Source organism: Balaenoptera ricei, chromosome 1 (assembly GCF_028023285.1).
Source record: "Balaenoptera ricei isolate mBalRic1 chromosome 1, mBalRic1.hap2, whole genome shotgun sequence".
Taxonomy (NCBI): domain Eukaryota; kingdom Metazoa; phylum Chordata; class Mammalia; order Artiodactyla; family Balaenopteridae; genus Balaenoptera; species Balaenoptera ricei.
In genome coordinates, this window is record NC_082639.1 from 171,560,002 (window position 1) to 171,581,363 (window position 21,362).

General features: G+C 43.7%; 1 protein-coding gene across 1 annotated transcript in view; it reads left to right on the forward strand.

The window, feature by feature from the left end:
* The window catches only part of TP53BP2 (tumor protein p53 binding protein 2), a 66,808-nt gene that overhangs the window by 11,384 nt on the left and 34,062 nt on the right, over window positions 1–21,362 (forward strand). The window contains exons 2-3 of the mRNA XM_059941897.1: window positions 15,360–15,507; window positions 20,576–20,689. Coding sequence (XP_059797880.1) covers window positions 15,360–15,507; window positions 20,576–20,689 — 262 coding nt within the window. The remainder of the gene's footprint in view (window positions 1–15,359; window positions 15,508–20,575; window positions 20,690–21,362) is intronic.

Consider the following 21,362-nt stretch of genomic DNA (forward strand, 5'->3'; position numbering starts at 1 on the left):
AAAGGAATTTATAGATCAGTAAGACAAATGAGACAGGGATCCAAACAACTATGGTGTGAGTGGTTGTGTGAGAAGCAAAGAGAAAGTTTACTTCTGGCTGGAGGTGTATATGTGTGGGAGGGACAGGGTTGGAGGCAGTTTTATGGCTTTGAATTATTCAAGAAGGATAGGGATGACTTTGACACTAAGGAACAGGGTGGAGGAAACGTGAGCTATGCTAGGGAGAGAGGTGAGGAAAAGAGTGGGTTTTCTAGATTTCTCACTTGGTGATTTGAGGCCCTAACGGTGGGGCAGATAATTTAAAATGTGTTTTGGGTCTTAGTATTTCTTTTTTTGTTGTTGTTTTTTAATAAATTTATTTATTTATTTTTGGCTGTGTTGGGTCCTTGTTGCTGTGTGCGGGCTTCCTCTAGTTGTGACGAGCGGGGGCTACTCTTCATTATGGTGCGCGGGCTTCTCATTGCTGTGACTTCTCTTGTTGCGGAGCACGGGCTCTAGGCGCGCGGGCTTCAGTAGTTGTGGCGCATGGGCTCAGTAGTTGCGGCTCATGGGCTCTAGAGTGCAGGCTCAGTAGTTGTGGCGCATGGGCTTAGTTGCTCCGCGGCACGTGGGATCTTCCTGGACCAGGGCTCAAACCCGTGTCCCCTGCATTGGCAGGTGGATTCTTAACCACTGCGCCACCAGGGAAGCCCCTGGGTCTTAGTATTTCTTGAAATCGACCAGAAATTCCTTGAAATTCAAAATCTGCAAAGATAAATACCATTGTATATGAATCTGATTTTTTAAATTGAAGTATAATTGATGTTCCGTATTATGTAAGTTACAGGTATAAAATCTGTGATGTTTTGACATTGTCACTGGGTTAACCATTAGCATTATAATAGTTAATATACACTGTACAGATTAAGGTGCACTGCTGTTATCTGTTGGTGAAACAACTAGTGCTTTACTTTATTTACAGCACGTTACCCAGAAACTTAGCTTCGTGTTACGTCCCTGCTTATAACCCCCTAATGCAGTGGTTCTCAAACTTCAGTGGGATTGCTGAGCCCCACCCCAAGGTTTTCTGAGTCAGGAGGTCTAGGCAGGGGCCTGAGACTTTCTGTTTCTGACAAGTTCCTAGGTGATGCTGATACTGTTGGTCTGGGGACCACACTTTGAGAACTACTCTAGCGACTTTTCCCTCATTCTTCAGCCTGCATCCCTATTCTTGACCTACAAGGCCCTGCATCAGCTGTTTACCTCTCTGCCCTCGTTCACACGTGCCTGTATTCCTGATATACTGGCCTTCTTTGTGGTCGTGCAACAGGCCAAGCCCGTCCCCCATCTCAGGGCCGTTGCATGGAATGTCGTCCCCGGATGTTTCGAGTGGCCGGCTCCTTCAGCCTCAGTTCAGCTGCCCCTCCCCAGACGCCTCCCCCAACCATGACTGGACGCTTCCTCTCATCATCTGCATCACTTTCTGTCACATCACCTTATACAGCATGCTCATTTGTCTATCATCAGTCTCTTCTTCCCGCCCCAAAGAGTGCAGGCTTTCCCATCACTGTGTTCCCAGTGTGACATTGGTTCTCAGTAAATCCTAATGGATGAGTGGATGAAAGATGTTGAAGTCAACAAGGAGTTGGGATTGAGAGGAAGCAGAACCAGGAACTTCTTTAGAGTGACTGACGTTGATGGGATAAGACTCCTCTTAGTCTCAGGGGAGGTGACTGTTCTGTTTACGTAGATGAAGTGGTTATGTAATCAGATACCTAAGACCAGCTATTTTTCAGTATGTAATGAATTTTTCCCACAATTAAAGTAACCACTTCATATTTGCTGTGTCATTTTCCCCAGAATGGTAATTATCTCAGAAAATGATTGTGTACGCTAGGTGACACTGAATGAATGGTTAGGATATTCCACATGTGATGAACTTTTTTAACAGTACTGTTCAAATTGGTAGACGAATGTGTCATTGATTTCTAGATTCTACTCACTTGCTCTTGTGACCAAAGAAATAGCTTATGATGTAAAAAAAAAAAATCCATTGAATATGATTTTATAATTTTTTGTTTAAATAACTCAGATGTCTCATAGAAACTGATGGACTGATATTTAAAATATTCCATGCTAAAAAGGCAGTACATGTGGTGTATGAGTGGTACACTTAGTGTAGAAGTAGGTTTAAATATCATTGATCTTTAATACAACATTAGTAGATGTAACTCATGGTAATTGATGAAGATTTAATAAAGCAGTTTAATGGCCTCGAGAGTAAACTCTAGGCAGGAGAGACGGCTCAGAAGTCATAATAGGCCTCTGTAAGCAGTGATCATCTGATAACTGTGATAAGGTTGGACTGATCATCAGGGAGGCTGGAGAGTATCTCTTTGAGGGAAAGGACTCAAAGGTGTAGTGTCCCCGCTGCTCCTGAGGGAGGCTCCACAGAGACCTCTGTTGGGTTGCCCACTGAGATGTGGGGAGAGGGGGAAGGGCCGACCAGGCTGGGATAACTGGGGTAACGGGACAGCACACTTACTACAGAAGGCCGGCAGCCCAGCCCGCCGCTAGGACGGCACACTTCCTACGGAAGGATGGCAGCCCAGCCCGCCGCTAGGACGGCACACTACCTACGGAAGGATGGCAGCCCAGCCCGCCGCTAGGACGGAGTGTGTCCAAGTTGGGGAGCCAAATAAGCCACCCAGTGTTTTCGGTGCACGGTCCCTGCCAGCAGAGTGACCACGGGAGCAGACAGCCGGGACTCCAAGGAGCAGGACGCTGAAAATCCCGGAAGATCGGAACTACCTGCATCTCATTTCTAACCCCTTCCAGGGTTGTAAGCCATAGTTGGGCTGAATGGCTCTGTGCGTTTGAGAGACTGAAAGAAGCTTTGGTTGTTGTTGCTGTGTCTTAATCAAATCCCCTTTCTATATGTGTGAGTGTTGAGAGAGGTGTTTTTCTTGACCAGTTACAGGAAGCCTAGTAGCAGCATCCTCTTCTGGAAGGAAGTCTGGGGGCTTCCTTCATTCATTGCATTCTTTCTCCACAGAGGAATTATTAAATACAAAACCCATCTTGTATTTAACCTCACTACTAGCATTATTACCTGGCTGTCCCTATGGTGAGTTTCCTGTGAGTTGTAAGATTGGGGAGGATTTATGTCACTCTTTTTACAGATTGTTCATTTTTTTCTAAAGGGCAATTTTTTCTCCTCTTACATTCTTTTTTTTTTTTTCCCTCTTAGGTAATCCTAAGCAATTTGAGTTTTTGTAAATCAAAGCTCTGAAGGTATTATTGCAAAGCTTAATTTCCTTTCTCTGACAGGGAACGTCTTAAACTCTTAATTCTTTTTTTCTTTCTGTGGAACTTCACATGGTTTTTTCAATAAAAGGAATAAACTTTGGCCTCTGACACAAGTAAATTTCTTGTAAATGCACGGGCCAGTTTTTTTTTTTTTAATTTCCTCTTGGAAAAGTCTTCCAAATTTTAATCTGAAATAATTCCTCTTTAAAATGAGTCATTCTTGTGTTAATAGCATAACATTATAGTTACAGTGAATACATGTCCTGTAAAAATGGTACTCTTAAAAATAAATCTTTGATCTATTCTTTTTAAATGAAAATTGTCTGTGATTTTGGATGTTTGGAAAGGCAAGCCTTCCTTCAGACATGACTTGGGTGTGAATTACTGTGCACAGCGTGTGGGGAGGTGTGGCCTGGCCCAGCTTAACATAGTGTTTGATCTTTCCCTGAATCTTCTTTCTCTTCAGATTGATCACTTTAAGAATCGAACCACATTTACTGTTTATGCTGAAATATTTTCACATTCTTTTATCACAGTTTGTATTGTGTTACGTGTACCTTTAAATTGTAAATTATTGTAAAAATATATTAACATTGAGATTTAAACAAATTTAAAGTGACATCTATACCCGATCTCCTAATACCACGGATTTCACTTATGTATTCCATACCAGTCAGTTCCTATGTCCATATGTTTTAGACTTTTTTTTTTTTTTTTAAATTTATTTTTGGCTGCGTTTGGTCTTTGTTGCTGTGCGCGGGCCTTCTCTAGTTGTGGCGAGTGGGGGCTACTCTTCGTTGCAGTGCACGGGCTTCTCATTGCGGTGGCTTCTCTTGTTGCGGAGCACAGGCTGTAGGCGCGCGGGCTTCAGTAGTTGTGGCTCGCGGGCTTTACAGCGCAGGCTCAGTAGTTGTGGCGCACGGGCATAGTTGCTTCGCCGCATGTGGGATCTTCCCGGACCAGGGCTTGAACCCGTGTCCCCTGCATTGGCAGGCGGATTCTTAACCACTGCGCCACCAGGGAAGTCCCCAGATGTTTTAAATGGTTACAATCTACAACTTAATATTACTGTTTTATAACTTTATCTTACCATTTTTCTGACACTATGCTTACAGTAGTTGGTAGCTGGGTCTTAGTCCTTCCAGCAGTTGTATTTTAACTTACTTTTCCATGCTTAACTTACTGGATATTTAGTTTTCTATCTTGCTGTTTATTGATCTAGCACTGTAGTGAAAATCTTCAGGCATTTAGAGTTTTTATTCATTTTATTTATTTCTCTAGGGATAATTCATGAGGTATACATAAATTTATGGTTTTTGATACATGATTCATTTTACTTTCCAAACGCGATTTTTAACAATTTTTAGTACCATCATTATGTCTTTGAATGAATCACTTTCCCACAACCTCATCCCTGTTAGATGTTATCTTTTAATAGAAGACTAATTTAATAGTTGTAAGTGACACCTTGTTGTTTTAATTTAATTTATCCTCCCACCCCCAAGTTTTACCATTTGTATTGCCCTGTGTGATCTGTCTGTTATAGCCTCTGCTCTTAAGTATACTCTAGATTTGACTCTTGTTGTTTATTGGGTAATCTATTCTCTTTGTGGCTCATACTATAAAAAAAATGAAGTTCTTGATTTACAAGTTGGAAAGAAGTTAACAGTTTATGTCTGTATGTCACTGAGAAGGGCTGACCAGCTTTTAAGGGAAGAAAAGCCATCTCCTCTGTTCCATCCAAGCTAGACGTCATGAGCATTTTCAGATGCCCCAGCAATTTATTGTCCTCATAGCCGCAGGTACAGCTGTAAAGGCTCATGTGTTGTTTTGATCTGATTATTGCTGCACTCTTTATGATGAAATTAATTTACGTCACAAGTTCCCAGGAACACAGTTGTGAGTCAGTGAGAATAACCGGGTTTCTCACGGCAGCCTCCCAGGGGATTTAACTCTAGGGAACTCCATTTTCCTTGCTTCCATATGGGAAAGAAGCTAAGGAAGTCATCTCTATTTTCTTGAGAATATGGTGTTTTAAAAAATCTAAAGTGTCAGGAAAAGATGGCATTTTGGAAGTAAGGTTACTATAGATTATTGTTTTTCTGTTATTTCTTTATGCTTTCCATTAATTTATGCCTCTTTTTTGAAATCTCAGTCTACCTCAGATCACATTCATCTTTCTCCTTTCTGAATTTCCGTTTTACCTACAGCCTCACTCATGTAATTCGGTACTAAATTGTTCTCTAATCTTTTCATGAGTAAATTTTATTTCTTTTAAGAGATTTTTATATTTCTCACATAGTAAGTATGTAGTAGGCATTTTTAATTGTGATATAATTCACATACCATAAAATTCACCCTACAGAGTATATAATTCAGTGGGGTTTTTTTTTTAAGTATATTCACAAGGTTATCACCACTAATTCCAGAACATTTTCATCACCCCAGAGAGAAACTCCATCCTCCAGAGTCACTCCCTATTCCGCCTCCCCACAGCCGCTGCTAAACATTAATCTAGTTTTTGTCCCTATGGATTTGAATATTCTGGATGTTTCTTTTTGTGTCTGGCTTCTGTCACTTAGCATAGTGTTCTCAAAGTTCATCTCTGTGTAGTATGCATCAATACTTCATTCCTTTTATGGCTGAATAATATTCCATTCTAATGGACATTTAAGATATATTTCTTGATTGTTTATTTTTAGTCCCCGGCTAAAGTTAAGGCAGTATGGTAACCCTAGAAAGGCATTGTCAGACAGATATTTGCCTTACATATCTCATAGCAAGGACCCAGGGAATAAAAATGGTACTTTATGTTTATCTTACTAATTTCATTATTGATTCCTTACAAAATCAATTTTATTATCCAAGTGATGTTTAATCATTCTAGAAAACTTAAGCATAGATAAGCTCCCCCAAATTTATTTCATAATCTTATCACCAAGGCATAACTACTGTTAATTTGGTGAATTTAATTCCAGGCTTTTTTTTTTTTTTTTTTTTTTTTGCCATGTATTACATGTATGTATGCACATACTATATTTTTCCATTTGTATAGTAAGATATGGTGAATACTGTTTTCTAATAAAACAATACATAACTGACACATTTTTGAAAGTTTTGCTCTTTGTGCTTTTTCCTTCTAAAATGTTTTGGTATCAGATGCTGAAAACTTCTAAGATTTAGCAGTTTTATTTTTTATCATTAAAGATCATGAATTCTTGGCCACAATTGTTTTCAGAAGGACTTAGTTGATAGAATAGGCTAAAATTTCTTTCTTTAGTAAGTTTTCAACATGCTGATAAAACTGCTTCATCAAAATGAAATAAAAACAGCTTCATCTTGATTTTGTTTTATTTTTTAGGTAATTAAATTACATTTTGAAGAATTCTTTTATCTTTTGTAGCACAGTACACTTATGAAACAAAGATGAAAGGAAAGTAGCAATATAAAGAGCATGTGTGCCTACTTTTTCTCAGGTTAACATGATAGGTTAGTTTAACCAGCCCTCTGTTTTGACCCTCTTTTCTTTTTTCTTTACATTCTTCTTTTATTTTTTTTTAATATTCTTTTCCATTATGGCTTATCATAGGGTACTGAATATAGTTCCCTGTGCTGTACATTAGGACCTTGTTGTTTATCCATTCTCAGTGTAATCGTTTGCATCTACTAACCCCAAACTCCCAGTCCATCCCTCCCCCCACCCCGCCACTTGACAACCATATCTTTTTTCTTTTTTGCTCCTTTCCCAAGTAAAGTTAAGAAGAAGAGAATTGATACTTATTGAGAAAATGCCTGTTTCACTTCCTCTATAAAATTTGAAATAGTTACAAATTATCAGTAAAGCCCATAATTGTGGGCAGATTATAATTAAAAGATTTAAAATTATAAGTGATATATAAATGCAAGTGATATTTAACCTTTAAAACTTGGGGACATACTTAAAGTCTATAAATTTAAAGATGGGTGAAATGAGTTTTAAAGGTTAATTTCAAATGGTGTGATGCCTTTTTGTTCTAATCAGAATTTTCTAGGGGGAGGTGTAGCAATTATAGGTATTATGGCCATCAGGAGCAGCTGGACCCGGTGGGTGGTCCCTCTCCCCCACCCCTTCTCTGGTGTGGATGGGAAGACACTTGCTCTCAGCTGCACATGAACTGTCATACTGTCATGGCTCAAAGCCACCTCTTCCAGCTCTATCGTTGTCACCGTGCTGTGGTGTCCAGTTAAGAAATCTTCAAAATAAAGATAAACTATCTTTGTAACTTAAAAAGTAAAATAATCACTACAACAAAGAAAATAAGTGAGAATGGGACTGTGCTGCTTTGGCCAAGCCTAGCATGAAGTGTTTGTGGGTTCTCCGGACGCAGATCACCGCTGGGCAGTCTAGAGAGCAGGCAGTGGCTAGAGATACAGATTCAGCATCATCAACATCATTTCCTCTCTTGACTGGATCATTCCATCCGTTAAAGCGTCCTGTAAAAACTCCATGTTGAAATAAAGAAGAAACAAAGCACCCCTTTTACTGTGTCTTCTTCCATCTGCGGCTCCATTTTTTCCGTCTTTCTGTTCTGAGTCTCTGCACCCTTCCCTCAGGCTCTCAGCCTGTCTCAACCAGGCCTTCAACCTCATTCCTCAGACAGCGCTGGTCAAGGCGCCCAGCAGCCTCCATCTTGCCGCGCTGGGGACCAGTCCTCAGCCCTCATTTCTGAGATCTCTGCGCTTCATCTGAAACACTGTCTTCACTTGGTCTCTGGTACTCCACACTCCTTTGGGTTTCTTTCTGTTTTTTTATGGATGGATCTTTCCCAGTCCTTTGCTGGATCCTTGTTCTCTGTGGGACTTCTGGACGAGACCCCTGACTTGTGGGCCCTTCCCCAGCCTGTTCCTCCTTCCTCAGCTCAGTAAGTCACACTACTCTTAACTCCGTTGCTTAGACACCAGATCCACGTTCACTCTTAATTTCTCTCTACGCTCACATCCCATATTCTGTCCATTAAGCAAGTCTTGCTGGCTCTGCTTCAAAATATAACCCCAATCCAGCCATTTTTCACTACCTTTGCTGTTACCTGCAGTCTGTGCTACCATTATATCTCATTTTATGTGCTACATTTCCTCTTAATTGGTCTTCCATGCCTGTCCCCCTGTAGTCTATTCATATAGTAGCCAGAGTGATTTTTTTAAAAATGACATAAAAATGACTTCAATACCCTGTTCAGAATCCTCCAATGACTTCTTTTTTTTTTTAAAATTGAGATAGGATTTACGTACCACCATTCTGAAGTATCCAATTCAGTGGTTTTTGGTGTGTTTACAAGATGGTACAACCATCACCACTAATTCCAGAGCATTCTCATCCCTCCAAAAAGAAGCCCTGTACCTCTGAGCAGGCACTCCCCCAGCCCTGGCAACCACTAATCTGCTTTTTGTCTCTAATGATTTGCCTCCAATGGTCTCTTAGGTTAAAATCCAAATTCCTTGCTCTGGCCTTTGAACAGTGGCTCTTGAGCTTGTGGTTTCCAGAGCAGCAGTGTCGGCAGCTCGTTAGAAATGCAGCGTCTCAGTCCCCATCCTAGACCTACTGAATCAGAAACTCTGAAGGTGGGACCTAGCCATCCATAGTTAAAGACCCTCTGTCCGCACGCACCACATCTTGAGGACCAGTGGCCTCTAAGGTCTGGCATCATCAGGCCTCTTTGAATTGATCTCTTATAATCCTTTCCTCTTGCTCTCTCTACAATGACCTTCCTCTTCCACAAATGTGACAAACTTGATTCCTCCTCAGGGCCTTTACATTTGCTCTTCCCTCTGCTTGGGATATTCTTTTCCTGTATCTTGTGTTCTCATTCTGTTTAGATTGTGGCTCAAGGGCCCTCTCTAACCACATAGAGGTTGAAGTAATTGAGTTTGAGCATGGAGAGGAGGACCAGCTTTTGCTGGCCTGTCTCTACCCTGCTTTATGCCCCAGGAGGTTGACTTCTATAAACCACATGAATGGCCTCCCTTGCCGTCCGACTTCTAGTTGGGTTTGTCCAGTGGGGAGTGGTGGGATGGATGATATAAGAAGGAGGGAGCCAGGTTGGGGTATTTATTCCTCTGGGCTGGCTGTGTCCTCCCCACACAGCATGCTTTCTCTCTTTCTTGAATTTTGTGCTGTGTGCTGTAATAACTATTTAGTAAGGATGATTTCTACATTAGAACTTAAACCACAAAATAGGTGGCGTATAGGGAATTCCCTGGTGGTCCAGTGGTTAGGGCTCAGTGCTCTCACTGCCGAGGCCCCGTGTTTGATCCCTGGTTGGGGAACTAAAATCCCACAAGCTGGGCGGTGTGGCAAAAAGAAAAAAACAAAAATAGATGGCCTATGTATCTTTCATGAATGAAAAGAATGTTGAAACAGAAGTAGGAGGACGTAGCATGATGTAAGCTTGAAGAAATGAGGAGAGGAAACTAATTTCTGTCAGTGCGTGTAGCTGTGCTTTATACTATCTGCTCTACCATCTGTCAATACCTGAGGGAACACTTACTCTGAAAATAAATCAGAGGTGAATCTGTCAAGTGCAGTAACAGCTACTGGACGTATTCATTCATAAACACATACTTATTGTGTGCTCGTCACAGACCAGGCACAGATCAAGGTGCTGAGGATATTGTATGGAACAGAAAAAACCCTGGACTTCGTGGAGCTTATGTTCTAGCAGGGAAGACAGATATTAAAAGCAAGTGAGGGCTTCCCTGGTGGCGCAGTGGTTGAGAATCTGCCTGCCAATGCAGGGGACACAGGTTCGAGCCCTGGTCTGGGAAGATCCCACATGCCGCGGAGCAACTGGGCCCGTGAGCCACAACTACTGAGCCTGCGCATCTGGAGCCTTTGCTCCGCAACAAGAGAGGCCGCGATAGTGAGAGGCCCGCGCACCGCGATGAAGAGTGGCCCCCGCTTGCCACAACTAGAGAAAGCCCTCGCAGAGAAACGAAGACCCAACACAGCCATAAATAAAATTTAAAAAAAAAAAAAAAAATTAAAAAAAAAAAAAAAAAAAAAAAAAAAAAAAAGCAAGTGAAATAACTATAATATATGGTATGATGGTCACTGTGCCAAGGAGAGACCACGGAGAAGCGCGTGTGTGCGCACGCGTGTGTGCACGTGTGAGCACGGTGGTGGGATTTTAGGCAGGATGGCCAGGGAAGGCCTCTCTGGGCAGGCAGTGTTGGAGTATAAAGACCCGGGGAGATGAGGGGGCAGGCCGTGCTGGCACACCGGGAAGAACGTTTGTCGGGGAAGGTCATCAAGAAGGCGTGACCGCAGGTTTGACTTGCAAGCTGGACCCCGGCTTGGAGGCCATGCACCCGCTTTCCTGTCCTTGGAATGTGCGCTCCGCCTGCCTTCCCCCGAGCCTGAAGCTGCCCAAGGACGCAGCCTGGAGACTGGACCCAGTTAAAGCCTCTCCATAAGCTTTTTTTTTTTAAAATTTATTTATTTAATTTATTTATTTTTGGCTGCACTGGGTCTTCGTTGCTGCTCACGGGCTTTCTCTAGTTGCGGCGAGCGGGGGCTACTCTTCGTTGTGGTGCGCGGGCTTCTCATTGCGGTGGCTTCTCTTGCTGTGGAGCACGGGCTCTAGGTGCGCGGGCTTCAGTAGTTGTGGCACTTGGGCTCAGTAGTTGTGGCTCACGGGCTCTAGAGCACAGGCTCAGTAGCTGTGGCGCACGAGCTTAGTTGCTCTGCGGCATGTGGGATCTTCCCGGACCAGGGCTCGAACCCGTGTCCCCTGCATTGGCAGGCGGATTCTTAACCACTGCGCCACCAGGGAAGCCCAGCTTTTTTTTTTTTAAATTTATTTATTTTTGGCTGCATTGGGTCTTCATTGCTGCTCAGGGGCTTTCTCTAGTTGCGGCGAGCGGGGGCTACTCTTCATTGTGGTGCGCGGGCTTCTCACTGCGGTGGCTTCTCTTGTTGCGGAGCACGGGCTCTAGGCGCGCGGGCTTCAGTAGTTGTGGCACACGGGCTCAGTAGTTGTGGCTCGCGGGCTCTAGAGCGTAGGCTCAGTAGTTGTAGCGCACGGGGCTTAGTTGCTCCCCGGCATGTGGGATCTTCCCGGACCAGGGCTCGAACCCCTGTCCCCTGCATTGGTAGGCGGATTCTTAGCCACTGCGCCACCGGGGAAGTCCCCTCCATAAGGTTTTAACATTCTGGTCGGTGGGGGGCAGGGATCCATGGGTTCTGCAGCCCCGAGACAAGTCTCAGAAGCAAGCTACCTTGCTTACTGAGTGGCCACCCGCCAGTCCGGAGTGGGCTGCCTTTTCCTTCGGTCTCTCCCTGCCCTCCGCGCCTGGGGCCAGTTTCACATTCAACCCCGGGAGCTCCGAGGAGGTTTCGACCCAACAACCTTGCAGACAGGAGCAGCCAGTGCACAGGCTCTAGGGGGTGGACAGCAAGGAGGATGCTGGTGGAGCAGAGGGGAGAGAGGGTTAGAAGGAGGTGAGGACTGGAGAGGGGGTGGGGACAGCTGTTGGAGTGGGCAGATCCCAGGTCGGCTCACGCAAGCAAAACTCCCTCCCTCCTCTCTCCTCCCCTTCCTGCCCCACCCCTATGTGCTGCTCACCCCCTGCCCCCATTTAGTCACCAGATCCTGTCTTTCTGTTGAATCTATCCTTCTTTCCTCTGTCCTCCTTACCACTGCCTTTATTTAGGTCCTCATTTCGTGACTGAATTGCTGACTTCTAGCTTGTAGACTGTTGTGAAGATGTTGGCTCTTACTGTGACCCCCAGTAAACACCCGAACTAAATGGCAGCTCTTAGGGAACTTAGGACTCTTATTTTGAAGACAAGGAGGCTGAGATTCAGAGAGGTGACATTACTTTCCTAATAATTATTAACAAGTCTGGGGTTAGAACCCAGATCTCCCACCTGGGAGTCAGCAGCAGGTCACATTGCTGGCCCACCTCCAAGCGCTCAGCATAGCTAGAAAAAGTCACCACAGAGCTGTCTTCATGGGTGACAGCAGGAATAGGGTCCCCTCATGTACTCACCATTCATACCAGTGTTAATCCTGTGGATTTTGGGGGAAAAGTAATCTTAGAACACATTTCTCATCATTCTTATTTGTAATCGTACTTTTTTTTTTCATTTTTTGGCCGCACCGTATAACTTAAGGATCTCAGTTCCCCGGCCGGGGATTGAACCCGCACCCTTGGCAGTGAAAGCTCGGAGTCCTAACCACTGGACTGCCAGGGAATTCCCTGTAATTGTACTTTTAAATAAATGAAGCTGTTGTTTTCTAGAAAGTAAAAGACCAGGTCTCTATTCAAGTTTGGTTACTGTGGTTAAATAGGCATTTCCCTAATATTCTTCTGCTATAAAATATTTTTTTGCCATAAGGAACAGCTTAAAGAGTAGAGGATGGATAAAGAAGAACAGAATTGCTCCGTGACCCTCTCATTTTAGTAGCCAGTTTAAAGACTCATTTATAAATGAGTCTTTTGCTTCATTTATAAAGAGAAAGTAATATCTGCTCTGCTTATTTGAGGGTTGATGTAAGTTTCTGAGATAATGTGTGTGAAAGGGCTCTAAGAAGATGAAGTGTACGAGGTAAGGTGCTGTTGTCTTATGTAATAGCCTTTTATTTGTTGATACAGTATGTTTCGTATATATACTGTGTATTAAATATTTCTGTAATTTAATAAATGCCTCTAGGTCTCATATTTACAAAGAAAACAGTTACTGTGTTTGAAGTGTTGAACTTCAAAGAAAGTATTGGTGTGGGTAGGGAATACTGAGGAGGAGCACAGTTTAATACTCAAGTGTAAATTATTTATCTCTCTCGTTAAATACACCGTGTATGTATCCAGAGCAGCAGCCGGGTGGAAACCTGTGTTCATTTTGTGTAACAGTTTGAAAGTGTTGACTGACTTGAGGCCTAGAACTATGTGTCTATCTTTATGTAGCACAGTTTATCAGAATGTGAAGAACCTGATAGCAGCGTGAAAGCTTCTGAGCTCATCCCGGCAAATTCTAGTTTTGTTTTTATATATTTTACTGTTTCAACATTATCCACTTAAACTTTTTTTTCTGGGTTACCCTCTAGCTGTAATGAGTACCCTTCTCGTGTTTTCTAGTTTTGGGGGTTACTTTCTATGTTACACATGTTTATGTGAGTTAAAGAGTTTTGGTTGCAGGAAGTGGAGGCTTGGCTTACCTTAAGAAATCATGGTTTTAGTGCAGGGAGGAGGTGGGAAGCCCCCGGGGGCTGAGCCCGCTGACCCAGTGGGCCGTCTTCTCTTGTGCATGTCGTCTTCTCCCCTTACTTGGACCGGATCCTTGAGGCACCCAGTCTGCTGTTTTAGCCAGTTTCCATCATAGTTTCCATGAGGCACTGCCTTCCCCCTCCTTCCTCCCTTCCCCACCCCCCCCCCCCCAAGAAAAGAAGAGCCTAATGCGTCTGTCTGACTTTTGGGGTAATGGGCAGAGAGGTTTAAGCTGCATGGGAAGCTGTGTGGTTGACTGTCGGCAGGTGCTGCAGCTGTCGTGTGATGTCCTTGTGTCAGTGTGATCACCGTGCAGATCCTACTCATTCTGCTTTGTCAGAGCCTTAAAACCCCAGTTTCCCCCAGTGTTTGGCATAGTCTCATTAATTAGTTTTACAGAATGTATAATGGCCCATCCAGTTCATGTTTCACAGGCTTTGTATTCTCTTTGATTAGAATTATTTTCACAGGACAAATTCTCACAGTGGGATTACGCTTTCAAGTTGTCTGGCTTTTTTGTTTGTTTATTGCTTTGTTTTATCCTGATACACGCTAACCTTCCCGGCCTAGGTCCTCACTCAGTGAACGAGCATGGGAGCGGGCCGACGTGCATTGCCTTGCGTTGCCGCCATCAATTTGTTTGTTGATTCACTCAGTTTCTTCAGTACTGGGAATTAACAATGGTTTTTTTGTTTGGGTTTTTTTTTTTGGTTATTTAATAGGTATGAAAACTGGTCTTCCTTTTTTTAATTGTCATGCATTTTTATTTATTTTTTTAAAACTTGAATTCTTTAGTAGCAGTGTCTTTAAGATGCAGTATTGGGCTTCCCTGGTGGCGCACTGCTTAAGAATCTGCCTGCCAATGCAGGGGACACGGGTTTGAGCCCTGGGCCTGGGAAGATCCCACATGCCGCGGAGCAACTAAGCCCGTGTGCCACAACTACTGAGCCTGAGCTCTAGAGCCCGCAAGGCACAACTACTGAGCCCGTGCGCCTAGAGCCATGCTCCACAACAAGAGAAGCCATGACAATGAGAAGCCCGTGCACCACAACTAAGAGTAGCCCCCACTCACCGCAACTAGAGAAAGCCCGTGCACAGCAACGAAGACCCCAAAATAAATAAATAAATAAATAAATAAATAAAACTCAATAGCAGTCTTTCTCCCAGTAGAAGTAGATACTGCATCTTTTCTTTTTTATAAAAAAAGACATCTCCACCCTCAGAAGCAACACGTTTTGTTCTTGTGTATCCTTCCCAAAAGAGGCTTTGCATAAATGTGTGTGTGTGTGTGTGTGTGTGTGTGAGATCATCATCCCCTGATCATCTTCACAGGATTGATAAGAAGATCTATTTGTAGTATGGGTCTGGCACATCATACTAAGAACTACATAAGTATTTGGTAAACAAATAGCATGAATAAAATGTCAGAGGAAGATTTTTTTTTGACCGTACCACACGGCATGTGGGATCCCTGACCAGGCATTGAACCCACGTCCCCTGCATTGGAAGCATGTAGTCTTAACCACTTGACTGCCAGGGAATTCCCAGAGGAAAATTTAATATGACCTTTTGTGTGCACTGATTTGACTGTGCTCCGGGGATCCCCAAGGGCTCTGCAGGCGCTGCCAGGAGAGGGGGGGCGGGCTGGTGTCCATCAGCCGAGCTCCAGGTCCCTCCCTTCCTCAGGCCAGGGAACAGCCAGATGGTCCTGTTGTGCATTTGCACTTCGACTGAGACCATCTGGGGAAAGGAATCCGAGGTGAGTAGAAAGTGACCAGCACCCGTGTAGACAGTACTGATAACTGTTGCGTTTCTCCTTTTGTTTCCAGATGTTTCTCACCGTGTACCTCAGCAACAACGAGCAGCACTTCACGGAAGTCCCAGTTACTCCGGAAACCGTCTGCAGAGATGTGGTGGATCTCTGCAAGGAACCTGGCGAGAGCGATTGCCACCTGGCTGAAGTGTGGTGCGGCTCTGGTATGCCTGCTTTGGTCGTGCCATCTTTCATTATCATCGGTTTTAGATGAGGCGCGGTGTGCCGCATGCGTGTATCCGCGGAGAAACTGCAGAATAGGATGCCCATCAGAGATAGTGTTCTCAGTCCAGTTCCGTTGCGACCTACAAAGTCTTTTCGCTGTTTTCGTTTTCTGCAAGACACCGTAGGCACTACAGTATAAAAGGTCAAAAGATAGGCAGCTGATACACAGCGTGGAAGCTTCTGGGGTGTTACGGTAAAATGTATAGTGCTCACAAGTGTTTCTTGTATGCTTAAGCTGCACTTAGTTAGGAATTTGAGGCGTCCTGATTGTTTTGCCCTCTCTGAGGTTTTGTAGGTTTTTCGGGAAAGCTCTTCGGTGTTGAGTTACTGTGGTGGCAGGAGACATAGGCATTGTTTTAAGCCTTGACATCAACCCCCTTACTTAGTTCTTTGGAGCCCTGAAATGGGACAGCCTGGTTTCTTTTTGGCCCCTTAGGAGTTTGTAGATGCGGGAATAATTTTTCATGATTTCTGCTTTGTTTCTGTGCAGCCTGGGTGAGCTCCCACTGTTTCCTTTTTCTCCCCTGGGGGTGCATTGTCCCAGCACAAGTTTCCCACTGTGTTCATTGCATTCACACCGTTCACGGTATGTGACTCCAGCCGAGCGCCCACTGCTTGCCAGGCGAGTCCTCTTATTCATCTTCCGTTGACGTCCCTACAGCTGGGTGTTCAGGAAGGTCTTCTGCACTCTCCCCGAATTGCTTACTTCACATAGGAGCTAGATTAGACCATTCCCATAAAGAAACCCAAGTGATCCTTTTTCAATAAAAATCTGATAGTTCGACTTTCCTGTTTAAACTCTTTGATGGCTTTCTCTTCTACTTAGAATAAAATCCAACGTCTTGATCTGAGATTGTGAGTTCTTTGATGTCATCTGGTACCATTTTCCTCCTTGCCTGCCTCCTGCAGCTTTTTTATATTCCTGGATAAACGACGCTCTTTCCCGCCTTAGAGCCAGTGGCACCAGCTGTTCCCACTTTCTCTGTTGCTCTCCCTCCAGATTTTGTCATTGCTGGTTCCTTCTGGCCATTTGGATTGCAGCTAAAACACTGCCTCCTCAGAGATGCTTCTCCCGAGCTTCCTACGAAAGCAGGCATGAGGTTCTCTGTTACACAATTCCATCCTGATTTGATCCTCTGCGTGAGATGTGTCTGTCTGTTTTCTTGTGTGTGTTTATTAGTTTATTGCCTCTTTAATCCCCGTAGCCTCACACACACGCACAAGAATGTAAACTCCCTAAGAGCAGAGACCTGCTTGTCTTGTTCCTTGCTGCACCCCAGCTCAGAGGGAGTGCTCCATAAATATTTACTGAATGAATAAATGAGCCTCTAGTTGCTCTGGTGGCCTCCTTGCATTCTGCAAATTACTTTCCCGAGATGATTGACACCATGCATTGTGAGCTTCCTCAGTTTCCTGCCTCTGTACTTACCTCAGGTTTCTCTGAATGTGTGCCTACCCTTCTGGCTGATTTTCTTAGAGTAAGAAGTGTTCTTTCTCTTTGCCAAGGCTCACTCTCTGAGTTGAAACTTTTTTTTTTTTCTGGGAGCCTGGCATAGTCTCCTTGTTTTTGATTATTGCTGGAATTCTTTCATTTATTTTAATAAATTTATTTATTTATTTATTTATGGCTGTGTTGGGTCTTCGTTGCTGCGCTCAGGCTTTCCCTAGTTGCGGTGAGCGGGGGCTACTCTTCATTGCGGTGCGCGGGCTTCTTGTTGCAGTGGCTTCTCTTGTGGAGCATGGGCTCTAGGCACGTGGGCTTCAGTAGTTGTGGCACACAGGCTCAGTAGTTGTGGCTCGCAGGCTCTAGAGCACAGGCTTAGTTGTGGCGCACAGTGTCACAACTGTGACACAACTGTGGCGCACAGTTGCTCCGTGGCATGTGAGATCTTCCCGGACCAGGGCTTGAACCCATGTCCCCTGCATTGGCAGGTGGATTCTTAAACCACTGCGCCACCAGGGAAATCCCGTGAATTTTTAAAAAATTATTTATTTATTTATTTATTTATTTGGTTGCGCTGATCTTAGTTGCAGCGGGTGGACTCCTTAGTTGCAGCATGTCGACTCCTTAGTTGTGGCTTGCCAGCTCCTTAGTTGTGCCACGTGAATTCTTAGTTGCGGCATGCATGTGGGATCTAGTTCTCTGACCAGGTATTGAACCCGGGCCCCCTGCGTTGGGAGTGCGGAGTCTTATCCACTACACCACCAGTGAAATCCCCCACAAGTTTTTTTTAAGTGTCTTATTGAACATCTGTTTTTTTCCTTACTGATGTGAAATGTCACTTTGAATTCTTGTTATATCTCGTATGAAGTTATGTTTCTATAAGCTTTAGTCAGTTACTTTTATTGTTTTCTTCTAGTTTTATGATAGGACCAAATAGTTTTAATTACTGTAGTTTTATGAAAGGTATGGTATTGTAAGGCAAATGCTTATTTCATTGTTATCCTGTAGTATTCTTGTGTATTTTCTTTTTCAGATATGTTTTAGAATTACCTTGAAATGTTCCATGAAAAATCCTTTGGGGCTTTTGATTGCTTACAGTGAATTCATAATTCATTTGAGGGTTGTTTGTATGGTGTGATTAAGATCAAGGTCTTAGGTTTCAAAATCCTGTCTCTTTCATTTACCAGCTTTATAACTTCAGACAAGGTACTTAATCTCGGTAGTCCTCAAGTGTTTTCCCTGCAGAATTGGGATAATAATTGAATCTATTGCATAGGATTGTGTGAGGATCCCAGGAGCTGACATTTGAAGGGGGTTTAGCAGAGCCCCTGTTAGCATAACATTTAATGTTAGCTCTCAGCAAGTAATAGCTGTTATGTTTTCAACTCCTCCTTTTTTGCTGTAAATTGTTCAAGGTGCCCCATTTTAAAAATAGTACATTTGGACTTCCCTGGTGGCACAGTGGTTAAGAATCCACCTGCCAGTGCAGGGGACACGGGTTTGAGCCCTGGTCTGGGAAGATCCCACATGCCATGGAGCAGCTAAGCCCGTGCGCCACAATTACTGAGCCAGCACTCTAGAGCCCATGAGCCACAACTACTGAGCCCGTGTGCCACAACAACTGAAGCCCACGTGCCTAGAGCCTGTGCTTCGCAACAAGAGAAGCCACCACAATGAGAAGCCTGCGCACCGCAATGAAGAGTAGACCTCGCTCGCTGCAACTCGAGAAAGCCCGTGCACAGCAACAAAGACCCAGCGCAGCCAAAAATAAATAAATGAATAAATAAAATTAAAAAAATAAAAATAGTAAATTTGTTGCTTCCACTTCATTAGCTTCTCAAGTTTCCCATTTCCTTTAACTGACAGTCTTTTAAAATATGTAGCTTTTATCTGCCATCTCCATTTCCTTACTCCACACTCATTTGTTTGCTAAGAGAACATTTCTTGGATTCCTATAATGTACTAGGAACTGTGCTTGATTGTGAGGAATAGAGAGATGAAAGTGTCCTGCCTTCAAGTAAAAGCAGGAGTCCGCAGACCTTTATCATACCGTGCGATGACTGCAGGAATAGATGGATGTGCTCATCTGCAGAAGGAGAAAAGGGTGCTGCGGACAGTTCTCAATGCTAAGAATGGCTTGTTCAAAGTCACATAGGCACGGATGCCAGGACAAGGAGATTGGTGTGGTCAGAGCATGGGGTGAATAGGCGGCTTTGAGACTCTTTGAAGTGTATTTCAGCGTGTGCTGGCCTAAGCCTGATTTTTTGTCATCATAGGCCATCAGGACCTTAGCTCCTAGACCTTGTAAGACGGTCCAACCCAGCGTGGACTGGAGTTACTTCACTTCCTTTGAATTCCCTCTTTGCTTCTGGAACCTGGGGATTTCACTTCTTTTGAAATAAAGGGTGTGTGTGTGTGTGTGTGTGTGTGTGTGTGTGGTTTTGTTTTTTTTGTGAGGAGGTGGAGGGTCTGCTGAGGATTTCTTTTGGGAGGGTGTCTACTCAGCTATGGGTGTTTCCTTTTGGCGGGGGTGGGGGTCTTAGTTAGAATTTCCCCGGTTTAGAGGAGAGGGGTATCTGTGTCAACTCAGTACGTCAAGAACCAGAGCTGTACTTCGTTGCAACCGAGCAGATTAAGTTCAGGGGTTCACAGAATTGGCTGCTGAACCCTTGGCTGCTCCGTTCTCTGCCCGTGTTGTTTATTTAAGGTACTCAGATAGTGTCTTTGATTACTGACAAGTGCATTTAGTTTTCTTAGGCTGTTTCAACTTTCTTATATTAAAAATTATATCAGTGTTACTGAAGTTCTTTGGTTTTAAACAGTTGCATCCTCAGTCAGTATATTCGGTTTTAATATCCAGATCCCTTAAGATTGGAAGATTTTTTGAGGGGAGCTTAAGATATCTGGTTTGTCCTAAAGTTCCCATTTATTAGGGTATTTAGCTATGCCCTTCTTTTTGTCTCTAGAAAAGTTCTGACAACTGGCAGTCTCACTGGAAGAAGGGCCGAAGAAGCATATTTTCAGGGCAGTAAAGAGGCTTTTGTTTGGAAATGCATGTGTCTGATTTTTTTTTTTTAACGTAGTTTATAAAATTGTAATTAAAAAATAAAAACCAATAGACAGTAAGACTACATGATATAGAAAGCTGTTTTTAATGTTTCATTTGTACACTTAGAGAATCATAGAACCATTAGAGTTAGAAGGGACCTAAGAGACTGTCCTATGGAATAGATGACAGGAGCTTTGGAACCCGCAGAGCTTCCCAGCCTGCCTGTGGCTAGTGAGGGGCCCCTGAATTAGACTCCTGAGCTCCTGCTAGCGGCCCGGATCCAGTCCTCCCCCCTGTACTCCACCCACGTTTGACCCTGATTATATGTGTGGAAAGTTGGTGATGCTTCATTTTCTAAGGGTTCTTTTAAAAAAAAAAAAAGATCTAGGATGCTAAGTAACTTCTGCATTCATAATGCATAATTTGCATGAAGGATAGACAGTAAATGATATGTTCGTCTTTCTTTTTACCTGAAGATAACATGATTTATACCTCATTTATTCGTTTCTTTTAGAACGTCCAGTTGCCGATAGTGAGCGAATGTTTGATGTCCTGCAACGGTTTGGAAGTCAGAGGAGTGAAGTTCGGTTCTTCCTTCGCCATGAACGCCCCCCTGGCAGGGACGTTGGTAGGTAGCATCCTATCAGTCATAACAAAGATCTGAAGTTTTATTTCATGCTCGGGTGTAGCATGTGATCAGGAGCCAGGTAATTTGGGGGGTAAGTGAGAGGTAAGGAAGTGGGAACAGCGAGGATGGACGGCTCTTCTAAGCCCTGACTGGGGGCTGGGGAGAAAGGGATGTGGTTCTGTTTGTTCTGTTTTCTTGGAAGATGGGAAAAGTTTGATGACAGTTTTTAATGTGGGGGGGGGAAGGAAAGAGTCAGTAGAGCAGCGGGTTGAAATACAAGAAGGAGGGAATGCTCGATGGGCAAGTCAGCCAGTGGGAGGTGGTGGGGGGGGGAAGGGTCTCTCTTCCATTATTTATTTATTTATTTTATTTATTTTTTATTTTTAAAATTTATTTTTAACATCTTTATTGGAGTATAACTGCTCTGCAATGGTGTGTTAGTTTCTGCTTTATAACAAAGTGAATCAGCTATACATATACATATATCCCCATATCTCCTCCCTCTTGCGTCTCCCTCCCATCCTCCCTATCCCACCCCTCTAGGTGGTCACAAAGCACTGAGCTGATCTCCCTGTGCTATGCGGCTCCTTCCCACTAGCTATCTATTTTACATTTGGTAGTGTGTATATGTCCATGCCACTCTCTCACTTCGTCCCAGCTTCCCCTTCCCTGC